Consider the following 14,459-nt stretch of genomic DNA (forward strand, 5'->3'; position numbering starts at 1 on the left):
TCGCATCTAGAAGCAAACGTAACTAGCGACGGCACGTCTGCGCACGCATGCGGCGCTTTATGCTGCTTCTGCGCATACGCGTGATGTCATTTTGAGCGTCTGCGCACGTGCAAGTGGCGAAACCCGGAAATAACGGAGCACAACTCGAACGCGATCAACCCAAAGCACATTCAACCCGAGGTATGACTGTATTCATTTGATTTGTAATTCAGCCCATCTCAAATGTTTGCAGTGGATAACGAAAACAAACTAGTTGAAACAAAATACACTAAACCTTATTAATTGCGCATGGTACACCTTACCATTCACACCAGTCATCAAAATCTAGTTGAAGATGACACGTCTTGAAGAAGACGCTTGCCGCCAGACTTTATGAAGCCTCCTAGATGTAATATTCTGCAATTAAAGAGGCATTATCAAGAACGCCTCTCCACACCGACCTTCTCATCCCTAACTTGGCACATAGCTAAGTACACTTAAGAGAGAGAACTCTTCTCCTGTCTTAGGAATGGCAAGAAATGCTGGGTCGAAGCTATATAAACAAGCACACAGAAAAACAACAGGGAACAAGAATAATACAGTGGTACCTCGGGTTAAGAACTTAATTCGTTCTGGAGGTCTGTTCTTAACCTGAAACTGTTCTTAACCTGAGGTACCACTTTAGCTAATGGGGCCTCCCGCTGCCGCCACGCGATTTCTGTTCTCATCCTGAAGCAAAGTTCTTAACCCGAGGTACTATTTATGGGTTAGCGGAGTCTGTAACCTGAAGCGTCTGTAACCAGAGGTACCACTGTAGATACCATAGGGATGTACTCCCAATGACAGATCTAACATCTGGAGTAAGGGCATGGCGATCTGAACTTCCTGTTGTTGTTTAAGCATTATAAAGGTCAGTTCCGTGTAGAGAGCTTTACAGTGGTCTTGCTCTGAGTTTACAAATACCGTACATGAATGGTGGCTGCTATGCACCAGGGTGGATTTTATTTAAATCAAATTGATTTAAATCACTAGTCAGTAAGACTTATTATTATTATTATTACCGTATTTTTCGCTCTATAAGACGCACCAGACCACAAGACGCACCTAGTTTTTGGAGGAGGAAAACAAGAAAAAATATATTCTGAATCTCAGAAACCAGAACAGCAAGAGGGATTGCTGTGCAGCCTGCATTCGCTCCATAAGACGCACACACATTTCCCCTTACTTTTTAGGAGGGAAAAAGTGAGTCTTATAGAGCAAAAAACACGGTATTTACAGAAAGACTCGTTCTTCCTGGTATAATTGTAATATTTACAACTAGATGAAGGTTTCATCTTTGGAATAATAAATTTTCAAAGTAGTTTTTACAGTTCTATCAAAAATTACTGTTTTGGTTATAGTATTAGAAATGCATAGACAGATAATTATGAAATTATTGTGAGGTTTAATAAGTTAGCTGCTTATATTTGGACAACTTTTCTGCTGTACTTTATCAGAAGGAGAAAAATAATCATTTTCTTAATAACAATTTAAACAATTTATTTTTAACTAAAACAATAACATTATAGCATAAGTATCCATGTTTGTTAACTGATGTGGTTAAACAATTCTTTTAAAAAAAACAAAAACAGACTGAGTTTTAGCACACATGAAAAACTTAAAACAAATCCTTATTTCCTGATGAATAGCTTTTGGACTATAATGTAACTTAAATAGAAAACTATCTTTAGAAAGATTTTATTTTAAAAATCCAATTTAAATAAAATAATCAGATTTTTTTAAATCATTGATTTTTATCCACCCTGGTTGGTCAACAGGATTTTGAATTACCTTTTTTCCCCCTCTGTGCAAATCTGGATCCATATATATATGCATAATGCTGTTTTCTAAAATCTTGCTGTTGTCTCCAAGAGATTCATAATGTATTTCTCTAGACTTGAGTTTGTAAATAAATAGCAAAGCCACAAATAGGTTTTCCAATTTTCAGAAAAGATATTGTAGGGCTGGGAAAAGGTGCAGAAGAAAGCGATCAAAAGGGTGAGGCACCTTCATTCAAGGTATTTCAAGTGTGGCGATGATACCATATTGTTCAGGGTGGTAAACAAAACAAGGTATTAAAAGGAGCTCCAAAACGACCTCTCCAAACTGGCTGAACTGGCATTAAAATAGTAAGTGCAGTTCAACACAAGCACATGGGGACAAAACAACAACAACAACCCCAACTTCACATCTACACTAATGGAGTCTGTGGGCCCATGTGTGAAAATGGCAACTCTGCGTGTGTCAGTTGTGGAAAAAAATGAATTCTGTTTGTGGGAAAAGAAGAAAAAGGCCCAATAATAATAAAAGTGCTAATATCATCATGCCATTATAGAAACCAAATCCATGTGTTGTTTTGGTCACCCCATTTCAAAAAGGATATGGAAAAGGTGGGAGAAAGGGCAACTAAAATTAACCCTATGAGGAAATTTGGGGATAATTAGCTGAGAAAAATGGTGACAGGGTACAACCAGGGTATATAGCCCTGCTCCTGCCAACCTAGCAGTTCGAAAGTGCAAGTAGATAAATAGGTACCACTATGGCGGGAAGGTAAACGGCGTTTCCGTGCACTGTTCTAGTTTGCCAGAAGCGGCTTAGTCATGCTGGCCACATGACCCAGAAGCTGTACACCGGCTCCCTCGGCCAATAAAGTGAGATGAGCGCCACAACCCCAGAGTCGGCCACGACTGGACCTAATGGTCAGGGGTCCCTATACCTTTACTTTACTTAGTACATAAGGGACGTGGGTGGTGCTGTGGTCTAAACTACAGAGCCTAGGGCTTGCCGATCAGAAGGTTGGCGGTTCGAATCCCTACAACGGGGTGAGCTCCCATTGTTCGGTCCCTGCTCCTGCCAACCTAGCAGTTCAAAAGCACGTCAAGTGCAAGTAGATAAATAGGTACCGCTCTAGCAGGAAGGTAAACGGCGTTTCCATGCGCTGCTCTGGTTCGCCAGAAGCGGCTTAGTCATGCTGGCCACATGACCCGGAAGCTGTACGCTGGCTCCCTCGGCCTATAGAGTGAGATGAGCGCCACAACCCCAGAGTCGGTCACGACTGGGCCTAATGGTCAGGGGTCCCTTTGCCTTTACTTTAAAGTCAAGGCACAACAATGGTCACCAAAGGGGGACTAGACAAAAACCATGGAAGGTTTGTTTGTTGGGGCTATACAACCACGAGGGTTACGTGGAAGCTTCAAGTTTGGAAACGGAACATCACTGAATGCCAGTTGTTGGGAGAGAAACATTGAGAGCCAGTGTGGTGTGGTGGTTAAGAGCGGTAGATTTGTAATCTGGGGGGCTGGCTTCGAGTCTCCGCTCCTCCACATGCAGCTGTTGGGTGACCTTGGGCCAGTCACACTTCTTTGAAGTCTCTCAGCCCCACTCACCTCACAGAGTGTTTATTGTGGGGGAGGAAGGGAAAGGAGAATGTTAGCCGCTTTGAGACTCCTTCAGGTAGTGATAAAGCAGGATATCAAATCCAAACTCCTCGTCCTCCTCCTCCTCTTCTTCTTCTTCTTCTTCTTCTTCTTCTTCTTCTTCTGCCTTCATTTCTTCCGGATGTGGAACCTTTGGTGTAAGCTAGTCAAGATTTCATGTTCTTATTTAATCACCATTAGGGAGAAGATCCAAAACCTTCCAGCAAGATAAGTCACATCCTTTAGGAATTTTTTTTTCTTTTATGCACAATAATTCAAGAGTTATCTTCCAATGCTGTCTGGCTGATATTTAGTCAACATTCAGCTATGCCGTTGCCTGACTACAAGCCACAAATCTTCCTGCAGTGCAGCCCATCCCTAGATCAAAATAATAGCACTCATTCACACCTTTTTTGTTTTCTAGAACAGAGCCTGTCCATACCATCCATCCTGTTTCTAATTCTACAGCCATAGTACAGGGACAGGATGCATTGGAACTTCAGAGATAAGACTTCTAGGGAATTTCTGTTGGTCAGCTTAGTAGCTTTGTTTAGATTTGTTGCCATCCAAATCCAGTAAACCAACTGGGCCTATTCCATTCTTATCAGTAAAAAGGCTTTGGGGATTTACTGAAGCTCCACTTCTCTTAAAGGACCAAGAATCTGGATTTCCTCAATAAGCTAATAAAATTGACTTGAAATGCGTAGGATAACAATCATGTTTTGTGCATAGCATCCGAACCGTCAGTGATGCAAATATAGCATTAAGAAGGAGCCAGTTAATAACTGCTATTTCCTGCCTCTCTTGTCTCAGGGAGGCCTAGTGGAATGAGTAACATCGGCTGCATGTTGTAAGAAGATTGCTCTTTTTTATAACAAAAAAAAGTAAGACGTGGAAGGAGCTTGGAAGGAAAAACCACTTGTATTCTGGAGCAGGGAATTAAATAATGCTTAAGTGTGGCGGGACAAAAACTGGACATACTACTTTTCTGTTGGTGTCTGGAACAACTTCACAAATCATTAACTCGCTCAAATGAGGTAACATTTGCATAAGTTGTGTATAATTAAAGCTTTGGGGGAAAAGCTCTGACAACACAAATATCGAGTGTGAGTGCATCAAAGCTACTACACAGACAACACCAGAATTGTTGGGATCGGATCAAACAACTTTCTAGGTCAGTGTTGCAACACTTCTTAAAAAGCTGCTTTCTGACAAACTGTTGGAAGAGTATGGCCAACCAACAGTGTCCCCAGTCACAACCTGACTGTGCCAGCAGAAAAACATCAGAATGATATCCTGACACCAGAACCACAGAGCCTTGGGCTTGCTGATCAGAAGGTCAGTGGTTCGAATCCCCACAACGGGGTGAGCTCCCGTTGCTCGGTCTCTGCTCCTGCAGTTCGAAAGCATGTCAAAAGTGCAAGTAGATAAATAGGTACCACTCCGGCAGGAAGGTAAACGTCGTTTCCGTGCGCTGCTCTGGTTCGCCAGAAGCGGCTTAGTCATGCTGGCCACATGACCCGGAAGCTGAACGCCGGCTCCCTCGGCCAATAAAGCAAGAAGAGCGCCGCAACCCCAGAGTCGGCCACGACTGGACCTAATGGTCAGGGGTCCCTTTACCTTTACCTTTAACCATCATGCAGATACATCGAAGCATGGAGTCACTCCACACAAACTAAGAACTCTGTGCTCCATCCTCTCATAAAAGGGATTACTCTCCTTAAACTAAGTCAAGTTGCCATTTTGGGGTAAGGACCCCTGACAGTTAAGTCCAATGGCGAACAACTCTGGGGTTGTAGCACTCATCTCACTTTACTGGCCAAGGAAGCCGACGTTTGTCCACAGACAGTTTTTCCGGGTCATGGGGCCAGCATGACTAAGCCGCTTCTGGCGAAACCAGAGCAGCGCACGGAAACGCCGTTTACCTTCCCGCAGGAGTGGTACCTATTTATCTACTTGTACTTTTTGGCGTGCTTTCGAAATGCTAGGTGGGCAAGAGCTGGGACCGAGCAATGGGAGATCACCCTGTTGCCGGGAATTCTAACTGCTGACCTTCCGATCGGCAAGCCCTAGGCTCAGTGGTTTAGACCACAGCACCACCCGCGTAAGACAGCTCAAAAGCCTTATTTTTCAAATGATGGACTGACTGTGATTGATTATCAGTTAAACATCTGGCTAGTTCCGATGACAACCTTGAGCTACATTAAGAACTTTGAGAACGTAAATGTCAGAGCTGCCCGAGGTCCCAGCTCACAAAGGACCAACGCCACTTCGTTGTTAAATACGAAAGTCTTTATTGAAGTTCAGTTTCACTTCCAGAGCCGCAGCGTGCAGCTCTACGTCTCAACTTTTAGACCGCTGATGCTCCGTCTGAGTCTCCTCCCCCCATACACCAGTTTAAGACTCTAGCCTTACTCCACCTCTTCCTCTGTTCTTTCCGCCTCTGGTTCCGCCTGTCCGTTGGGGTCTCGCCCTTTCTAGACTCTTCTGACGCTGAATCCCCTGAGCCTTCCCCCTCCCTCCGGCGGGCTTTAGGAGCTGGTTCCCCATCCGGGTCTCCTGCTGTCCCCCGCGCCTGTACATTTGAACTTGGCGCACGCGCCCAGCCAGCAACTTTCCTCCTGACCGTTTCACTGCTGCTGTCACTGCTTCCCCCTTCGGGGAGGCTAGCTGCAACTGACCTCCCCTCCGTTGGAGGCGTGGTCAGCCCTGACTCACCTTCTCTCCCCGCTGGAGGAGACGCTGGCCCTGACACATGTGACTCTTCCCCCCCACTACGCTCTGGTGGGGAAACTGGTCCTGATCCCCTGCTGCTGCTTCGGGGTTCCCCGCTGGCTCCTTGTTTCTGGTGCGTTCCCCCTGGGACCCCCCTTGCCCTGACCATCGGCGCCCCCTTCTGGGAATCTTCTGATTCGCTGGAGAAGCTCATGGAATCTCTCGGGCCACTGTCATACTCCCCTACGCTGCCCTCGGATTCTTCCCCTTCGCTCTCCATTTCCTCTCTCCCCAGTGCTCCTGCTCCTGATTCCCTGACAGTAAAGAAGAAAAGTCACTTGATCCAGGGACAGCCCACATATATATTGGCCTATTCCAACCTCTTTTTCTGCACATAAAAAAGCTTTTTGGTTCCTGAAATTCATTCCAATTGTACAGATAAAATATAAGTGATAGAATTCTACAAGATGGGGTATTAGTGTGTGAAGGCAATCAAGGTCTAATGATCCCCAGTCATGCACCTCCAGATAATGGCACTGTCAGGCACCTTAAACCTAAGTTATGGGTGCAACAATGTCTAGGTTCGCTTTTTTATAACAAGAATACAAAGCTGCAAATGAATGAACTGCAGCTCAAATTCATTTTTCACATGGTCTAGTCCTTCCCCTGCCCACCCCCCTAATATTCTTAAGAGGGTCTCTTCCCCAGTCTTCAGAGAGTAGCTGGAAGTGGGGAGACAGAAAAAGGTCCTCATTCCTTCCACTCTGCAGTTTGAATCTGAAATCTTAGGCGCCCAGAGCTCAGAAACTGCTTGCGCTAATGAAATTCCCTGTCGCAAAATGCACCTAGAAAAATGGAAGTTTCAAACACTGCATTGGAGAGTTACGGCGCCTGCTGTGGCTACAGCGACTGGTATGGGAGAGACATGTTTTGCTGTAGGCGGGGCAGATAAAGGCATCCAGTTTTGCTGCTACATGTGTGGATAGTACTGGAAGTATATACATAGAATCATAGAATTGTAGAGTTGGAAGAGATCCTGAGGATCATCTAGTCCAATGCACAAACAGGCAGCTGTCCCATACGGGGATCAAACCTTGGGATTATCAGCACCATGCTCTACCCAATTGGGCCATGAACTGTGGTACAGTATAATCGCATCTGCACCACTAATAAGTCAACCCAAAGCAGCATAGATATACCAAAAGCAACGATAGTGGAAGGGGAAAATATTGCAGTATTTCATTAAAACAAGCAAACAAACGCACTAGCAGCCACCAATCACTTCAGCTTCAGGATATGCAGTTTAAGAACAGCCCTGCAGGATCAGGCCAAGGGCCCATCTAGTCCTGCATCCTGTACTCACAGTGACCAACATGTCCAAAAGGGGCCAACCAGCCTATATGGGAAACTGGCAAGCGGGCCCAGAGCACAAGAGCATTCTCCTCTGCAACTGAAGCATAACTGTCTCCTACCATGGAGGCAAAAGCACAGTCATCAAGGCTAATAGCCACTTATACAGCCTGTCCTCCATGGATCTGCCTTCTCTTTTAAAACCACCCAAGCTTGTGGCAGCGAGTTCCGCAGTTCCACTGCGCCAGCTACCAAAAGGAGACATGAAAGTTTTCCTTGGCAGAGGGAATAAGTAGAGATGCCCGTTCACTTCCTCCGCACCCCTTTCAAGTTTCAATGCCATCTCCAAACCATCCCGATCCCCTTTCCTCAGACGGAAAGAAAGAAAGAAAACTCCGAAACGAAAGAGCTCCCCACCAACTCGCTTTCAAACTTTCCAGGGTCCCGCGCTCACGGGTGGCGAAGGCGCATCGCACGCCAGGAAGTTGCCAAGGCGCGCTGGCTGGCGCGACGTCGATTCTCCGTGGAATCGGAGACTCGCAGAGTTGGAAGGGACCCCGATGGGCATCTAGCCCAACCCCGCGCGACGCAGGACTCTTTCGCCCAACGTGGGGTTCGAACCCACGACCCCGAGTCCCACGCGCTACCCACGGGACTCTCCGGTTACCTCTCCAACCCGCCCTCCGCGATTCGGATAAGCCTTAACACCCGGGGGGGGGAAGGAACTCCCCGCTTCCGATCCGCCGGGCGCACCTTACTCGGACCCCACCCAAAACACGCGTGGGGCGCAGGCGCCCGATCGCCGCTTACCTGCGCGCTGCAGGGTCACAGCCGCCAGCAGTAGGAGTTGGGCCAGAGGCAGGAAAGCGATCCAGAGACCCGCAGCCATCTCCGCGCATCTGCGCCCCCTGCGATCCTGCAAGGAGCGGGGGGGGGTAGTTTCTCTCCTCCCTGGTCGCCGGACCGTGGAGGAGACTCCTCCGGGGTGGCTGATCTGGTGGCGACGCCCTCCTCTTCCTGCTCTGCCTCGGGTCAGGAGGAGGGAGGCGACGGCTCCTCCCTTTCCCTGCCGCCCATCCCCAGGTGCAAAAAGGGACTCCTCCTCTTCCCCGGTGCGCGCGCTTGTAGGAAAAGGTCTGGGCTGCCCCGGGGAGGAAGTCGAAGGTCCCGATTCAACGGCGTCTCCCACCCACGAGCTGCCGCGTCGGGTGCCCCTCGCGTGTGTCCACTTTGCGCACCCTAGTTGGAGAGGATCCGTGGGATTTTCAGCCCATGCGCCTCCTCTTGCTGATGTGCCTGGGCGCGCCCTGTCTGGGGAAGACAGGAGATCTAACTAACTGCCCAAAATCCTACGCAGGGATCATGGAATGGTCGAGTTGGAAGGGGAATCCCGAGGGGCCTCGAGTTCCAACCCCCTGCGATGCAGGAATCTCTTGACTCGAACCCAGGACCCCGAGATTAACAGACTCCCACCTTACCCGCTGAGCTAATCTCAGGCTCTTCTTAAAGGGACCCCTGACCATTAGGTCCAGTCGTGACCGACTCTGGGGTTGCGGCGCACATCTCGCTTTATTGGCCGAGGGACGTACAGCTTCCGGGTCATGTGCCCACCATGACTAAAAGCTGCTTCTGGTGAACCAGAGCAGCGCACGGAAACGCCGTTTACCTTCCCGCCAGAGCGGTACTGATTTATCTACTTGCACTGGCATGCTTTCGAACTGCTAGGTTGGCAGGAGCAGGGACCAAGCAACGGGAGCTCACCCTGTCGCGGGGATTCGAACCGCTGACCTCCTGATCGGCAAGCCCTAGGCTCTGTGGTTTAACTCTTCTTAGCTCTTAACAAATTGCCTGCTTTTGTATCAATGGGAAGGGGGCGTGAAGATGGGGACTGCTGGTGAGCTTTTCATGAATGAATCTGGGTGTTAAAGGTCCAGCACTCCAAATATTTGCTTCGTAAGTAGGAGTGGGCTCAACTGGCCAGAGAAAAGTGTGGGGCGATTGCATGGCTGCACTGATATTTGTAGAATGCGGTTTGTTTGTGTAGAGATTGCTACACAATTATTGGAAATATGATCCCCTGAAGAAAGTGGGACTCACTTCCCAAAAAAAGCAGTAGTATGGGGTGTGTGAAAAAGCCAAGAGGATCTCAGAAGTGTGGCCTCCATCTGCGCATGCCTGGTGAACTGTAATTCCCAAGTTCTTACTCTCCCTGCCCCACATCCCTGTGGCTTGAGAGATTTGAGTATCTGATGGCATCAACTTCCCATTAATTCATATAGAGCACAATGCAACAGGAACCCTGTTCAATTCAATGGGGTTGTGCAAGTGGGTCAGGCCTATTCTCTGCTCTACTATCATCACTGGTGCCCCAAATTTGTTGCCCGTTGTGTATGCATATGTGTGGTTGTTTGTGTATTTGCTAGAGAGATAGCATTGTCCAGATCTCCCCACTGGATGTAGGGGAGAGAGGGGCAAAGGTGTGGTTCTGCTGCGTAATATGCAAAGCTGTCCTCAGAAGTGAGAAGACACTTTGTGTGTGCTCAGAGGCATTCTTTTTTACATCCTTGCTTCCAGGCTCTGACCTTGGAAAATAAGCTTTCAGGGCGGAGTCCCTGTGAATCCTGGTTCTGCTTGCACTGTAACTGCAACCCACTATCCCACAAACATGTAAGAAAAGTTCTGGGCTTATTTCTTCCAATCATGGCCTTAGGATCAAGGTGTGCATCTTAAACTGAAATAATTTTCACAGCAATTGACTTTAAGCAGAAGTTTATCTGTCTTAGAGGGTTGGGGATTCACACCTGTACAAATTAATAGGACTACACCAGAAGCATTGCTGTTTGAGCTAAAGTGGTAGAGAATCTTTCCCAGTGATCAGTGGTGAGGAAGATGCCCTGTAGGTTTGCCAGCTTTTTAATGTTTGCCAGCTTTCTAAAACTGCCTTTGTGCTTGTGCCTTTAACATACTCAGGTTAAGCTGCCACGCCATGAAAAAATTCATCTGCCATTACTGTTAAAGTCAACCCACTTTGTTGCAGTGTGCATTCTGAGCCTCTTGAGCTTGTCGATCAGAAGGTTGCTGGTTCGAATCCCCGCGATGGAGTGAGCTCTCGTTGCTTTGTCCCAGCTCCTGCCAACCTAGCCGTTTCGAAAGCACACCAGTGCAAGTAGATAAATAGATACCGCTGCGGTGGGAAGGTAAACGGCGTTTCCGTGCGCTCTGGTTTCCGTCCTGGTGTTCTGTTGCGCCAGAAGCAGTTTAGTCATGCTGGCCACTTGACGCAGAAAGTTGTCTGTGGACAAACGCCAGTTCCCTTTGCCTGAAAGCGAGATGAGCGCCGCAACCCCATAACCGCCTTTGACTAGACTTAGTCCAGGGGTCCTTTACCTTTACCTCTTTTATTATTATTCCCTACTCCCTTCCCAAGCCCCTGGATACTGTGTGAATTTTATAAGTATAGTTGCTCGACTTTTCACTTGGCCCCTCTTCCTCCTTTTCTTGCCCTCCCCTTCTTCCTCCTCTCTCTCTCTCTCTCTCTCTCTCTCTCTCTCTCTCTCTTTCTCATTTCTCACTCTTTTCTCTTTCTCTCTCTGTCGCTCCTGCATTTTCCTAGCTGTTTTTAGCTCTTCTTTCACCCCTTCCGCTTGCCACAAAAAAAAAGTCATGAGGCAATTTTGACCTAATGAAAAAACATGCACAGTCATCATCAGTAACCGACTGGGTGACGGAGTGCATGATTAATGGAAGTGTTGTAAAGGGGATTTTGGAGGTATGGAAAAGACATCCACGGTCATCTGGTTCAAAAGCCCTTCTTGGTGTCAGCATCTGTCATGTCCAGAGCCTTTCGTATCCTGGAAGAATATGGTCTGCTGTGATGGGAGCAAAGAATGCTCATTTATCAGGCAGAGAGTCCAAAGTTCTCTCGCTGCCTATAAGCTTCTAAAATAAGGGGCGTGTTGTTTACATTATAATAAACACAAACTGCCGAAATAAATGGAATGTACAGTGGTACCTCGGGTTAAGTACTTAATTTGTTCCAGAGGTCTGTTCTTAACCTGAAAGTGTTCTTAACCTGAAGCACCACTTTAGCTAATGGGGCCTCCTGCTGCTGCCGCGCCACTGGAGCACAATTTCTGTTCTCACCCTGAAGCAAAGTTCTTAACCCGAGGTAATATTTCTGGGTTAGCAGAGTCTGTAACCTGAAGCGTATGTAACCTGAAGCGTATGTAACCCAAGGTACCACTGTACCATGATTTACAGTAGGAACGGGGGGAGGGGTGTGGAATATCATGTGAGTCATTATCCAACCTGACCTGATGTACTAACAAATAGTATGTGGTTTTGTTGAGTTTTGACTGATCAATATCGTGAGAAAGAGAGGGCGACTTTAGATGTGACGGGGATGCCGGAAGGCAGAAAATGCAAGTTCCTTATGCTGCCCTGCCTCCTCTGTGCTTCTCTGACAGGCCTAAAACAGAAATTTGCCATCTCTTCCTACCTCTCTTGCCCCCAACTAAAGGTAAAGGGACCTCTGAACGTTAGGTCCAGTCGTGACCGACTCTGGGGTTGCAGCGCTCATCTCACTTTATTGGCTGAGGGAGCTGGCGTCCGTCCGCAGACAACTTCTGGGTCATGTGGCCAGCATGACTAAGCCGCTTCTGGCGAACCAGAGCAGCACACGGAAACGCCGTTTACCTTCCCGCCAGAGCGGTATCTATTTATCTACTTGCACTTTGATGTGCTTTCGAACTGCTAGGTTGGCAGGAGCAGGGACCGAGCAATGGGAGCTCACCCCGTCGCAGGGATTCAAACCGGCAACCTTCTAATCGGCAAGTCATAGGCTCTGTGGTTTAGCCCACAGCGCCACCCGCGTGCCCCCAAGTAGACATGTGCAAATTGGTATGTTCTATTTCTAGAAGTTCTGCTTCTGCTGCGACCTTAGGGGAAGGCATAACTCACTTCCACAGAGCATCTGTTTTGCATGAGTAAGGTCTTGGGTTCGATCCCTGGCATTTCCTGGTTGGATAGAAAATGTCGCCAACCTTGATGAAGAAGCTAAAGCACTTATGATACATTGGGCTAGAGATTTTGGGTACAATATTCAGCTTTCATCTTGGGAAAAGTTACGGAATGAGGAAATAAAATTTACTGCATTCTGCTCGTTGAAAGAAAACTATATGAAAATGATGTGTTGTTGGTACTTAACACCGAGTGAAATTGCAAAAATGTACAAAACAAGCTCAAATTTATGTTGGAAGCAAGGTGGACGTGTACACTGGTAAAGGGTTTCTGGGAGATGATATATAATGAATTAAAGAAAATGTTTAAAAACACATTTGTTAAAAAACCAGAAGCCTTTTTGTTAGGTATAGTAGATGAAGAGGTATCAAGAGAAGATAGAAGACTTCTTATATATGCAACAATGGCAGGAGAATGTTCCTGGCCCAGAGATGGGAGGAAGGAGAAGTACCAACAAAAGAATGGCAGACGAAACTGATGGAGTATGCAGAGATGGTGAAACTGACAGGGAAGAGCTGAAACCAGGAAGATCAAGTATTTTTAAAAGACTGGAGTGAATTCTTAATTTGTTTAAAAGACCACTGTAAACAGTTAAAATCATTGGCAGGGATGTAATGACACTTGTAATGTGGAATTAATTATGCTAATTATGGGTATATAACAGATAGACAGTGGTAAAAGATGCAGTAAATTTAATCTTTAATATGGAACCCATGGAAGGAGGTCAATAGGTTCAAAAGAACCTTTTAATGTTTGAAATGGTGCAGTTAAAATGTATAAAATTGTGAAAAAACCTATAAAAATATTTAGAAAAAAGAAATGTCCTCAACCTTGAACCCTGGAGAGCCATTGCCAGTCAGTATCATCAATACTGAGCTAGGTGAACTAATGTCTTAGATACTGTCTAAGGCATCTCCCTAAGTGACAGAGAAATGGAAGTCAAAAAGCCCAAGATACTGTGGGAGATAGTAGTCAAAAGCCAACAATGCATATTCTTGCTAGTTGGTAAGTTTAGGCACCAATGACCGTAGAGCTATATTGCTGATAGGCAAAGACTCAGCTCATAGAAATGTAATTGGTAGAGAGGACTCTGTGTGATGTCATTTCCCCTCTACTGGGAGGGAAGGAGCATATCTAATTTCCTGTTCCTCTCCTCCCTGCCCCCTTTGTCTTTGACCAGCCATGAAGGAAGACATGCCTTCCGCTTGCTCTGCTTTTACTGTAAATGTAAGTATTTTACCTGCATGTGAAGCTACTGAGTAACTTTTGCATGTAAATCACTGGGTAAGTCATCATTTGGTGACTCCTAGCTGAACTTGTGAGTTGTTTCCGTGGAAAAGCATTGAGTATGAGATGGTGTCGGGTGAAAGATGAAGCTCTGCGTGAGACAGTGGCTCTTGGGTTTCTGCACGGAGTGTTATTAAATGAGCTGCTCAGTCAGTGGAGGCTAGTGGCATCGCAAAATTAAAGTCTAGGCTGTAAGGTGTATTTTTGGAAGAAGAGGAGTTTGGATTTGATATCCCGCTTTATCAATACCCTAGGGGACGCGGGTGGCGCTGTGGGCTAAACCACTGAGCCTAGGGCTTGCCGATCGGAAGGTCGGTGGTTTGAATCCCCGCAACAGGGTGAGCTCCCGTTGCTCGGTCCCTGCTCCTGCCAACCTAGCAGTTCGAAAGCACGTCAAGTGCAAGTACCGGTAGATAAATAGCGGGAAGGTAAATGGCATTTCCGTGCGCTGCTCTGGTTTTGCCAGAAGTGGCTTAGTCATGCTGGCCACATGACCCAGAAAAACTGTCTGCGGACAAACGTTGGCTCCCTCAGCCAGTAAAGCGAGATGAGCGCCGCAACCCCTGAGTCGTTTGTGACTGGACGTAACTGTCAGGGATCCTTTACCTTTAAGGAGTCTCAAAGCAGCTAACAATCTCCTTTCCCTTCCTCCCC

At 46.9% G+C, this 14,459-nt stretch overlaps 1 protein-coding gene across 1 annotated transcript in view; it reads right to left on the reverse strand.

Annotated features, from left to right (window-relative positions):
• CDCP1 (CUB domain containing protein 1) overlaps positions 1-8,620 on the reverse strand; it is a 45,070-nt gene extending 36,450 nt beyond the window's left edge. Inside the window, exon 1 of the mRNA XM_083577897.1 lies at positions 8,310-8,620. Within this exon, the coding sequence (XP_083434023.1) occupies positions 8,310-8,388 (79 nt within the window). The 5' untranslated portion in view covers positions 8,389-8,620. The remainder of the gene's footprint in view (positions 1-8,309) is intronic.
• Positions 8,621-14,459: the final 5,839 nt, after the last annotated feature.

Source organism: Podarcis filfolensis (genome assembly GCF_964270895.1).
Source record: "Podarcis filfolensis genome assembly, chromosome: 12".
Lineage (NCBI taxonomy): Eukaryota > Metazoa > Chordata > Lepidosauria > Squamata > Lacertidae > Podarcis > Podarcis filfolensis.